This window comes from Arachis ipaensis, chromosome B02 (genome assembly GCF_000816755.2).
Source record: "Arachis ipaensis cultivar K30076 chromosome B02, Araip1.1, whole genome shotgun sequence".
Taxonomy (NCBI): Eukaryota; Viridiplantae; Streptophyta; class Magnoliopsida; order Fabales; family Fabaceae; genus Arachis; species Arachis ipaensis.
Genome location: NC_029786.2, coordinates 72,287,920 through 72,289,196, shown reverse-complemented (window position 1 = coordinate 72,289,196; position 1,277 = coordinate 72,287,920). Strand labels below are relative to the sequence as shown.

The following is a 1,277-nucleotide window of genomic DNA, read 5'->3' as shown; positions in this document are numbered from 1 at the left end:
GTAAAATGCTTTGTCAAATGGATGACATAAACAAAAATAAAAATAATTAATAGTTGATTATTAAAATCAAAGTCAGAAAGATATATAAGTTGAATTAATAGTTCTTAGTTACCTTTTTCTTATCACCTAGGGCTTTGAAATTGAAAAACACCCTGTTAATTTCATCATCTTTAAGTTGAAAACCAAGCTGAAATAAAAGAGAAAAACTCATCAAATATAGTGAAAATAGTTAATATACTATCAAACTTATATGACTATTTAATACCTCTTCAAGACGCTTTCTTAAGGCAGCTCTTCCACTGTATCAATAGTACAATAATTAACTCAACGTTATTTATAGATATAAAGACAAAAAATGAATTAGATAATATTTTGGAGGATTAAAAACAAGAAAATTCACCATTTAGGGTACACTCGATTAGCAGTAAAAAGGAGATGAAAAATTCCACGAATACATTTAATATGTAAAATTATATAATCTATTATAAAACAATAATGCTAGGGAACCAAGAGGGTACTAGCAAAAAACCAGTCAAATGCCTCTGGGTGAATCCAAAACCTCTACGTGGATGATGCTTATGCTAGGCATTAGGATGTTTTTTCTACTAAGTATCAGAATGTTTCTTTTTCATACTAAATGGATGTTCTTTTATATATTTTATAATTTTTTTTATATACTAAGAATCGGAATTGTTGGAAGTTCCGTGATCCCCGCCCCTATTTCTCTAACGTATCATTTAAAATTTTAATTTAAAATGAGAAGCAATTAATATCAAATATTATAAATTAAAAACAAATAAAATTAATTAAATATAATTATAAATTAGTTAAATTATTTACTTTTGGCTGATCACCTCTTGATTTCATATACTTTTTCATTATAAAAATGTATGGTACATTTTTATCCTAGAACAAAATATATTCTAATTAGACAAAACAACAAAAGATGACAATGATATGAATATTACTTTTTTTTTTACATTTTAAAAATAGCAGGTGATCTTAATGAATATCACCAAACGATTAAACTTTTAGTGTGATTTGTGCTTAATTATATCATTTATGTTAGCAATATGAACACTTTAATTGCCTACTAGCTAATGCATTAAACATCCAATCACTATTACACATCTAATGCATTACACGTATAATAATATTATTGATGTCAACACGTGTAATAATATTTTTTAAGAATGCAAATTTAATTTTATTTCTATTATCAATTTAGTAAATAAATTATTTTAATTTAAACATTATTTTTATAATTAACTACCAAC

The 1,277-nt window shown here is 24.7% G+C and overlaps 1 protein-coding gene across 6 annotated transcripts in view; it reads right to left on the bottom strand.

Moving 5' to 3' along the window:
• LOC107627356 (probable 2-isopropylmalate synthase) overlaps nucleotides 1-1,277 on the bottom strand; it is a 23,066-nt gene that overhangs the window by 2,502 nt on the left and 19,287 nt on the right. For all 6 annotated transcript variants that reach the window (XM_021115934.1, XM_021115939.1, XM_021115935.1 and 3 more), the window contains 2 exons: nucleotides 266-299; nucleotides 113-187 (listed from right to left, as the gene is read on the bottom strand). In XM_021115934.1, coding sequence (XP_020971593.1) covers nucleotides 113-187; nucleotides 266-299 — 109 coding nt within the window. The remainder of the gene's footprint in view (nucleotides 1-112; nucleotides 188-265; nucleotides 300-1,277) is intronic.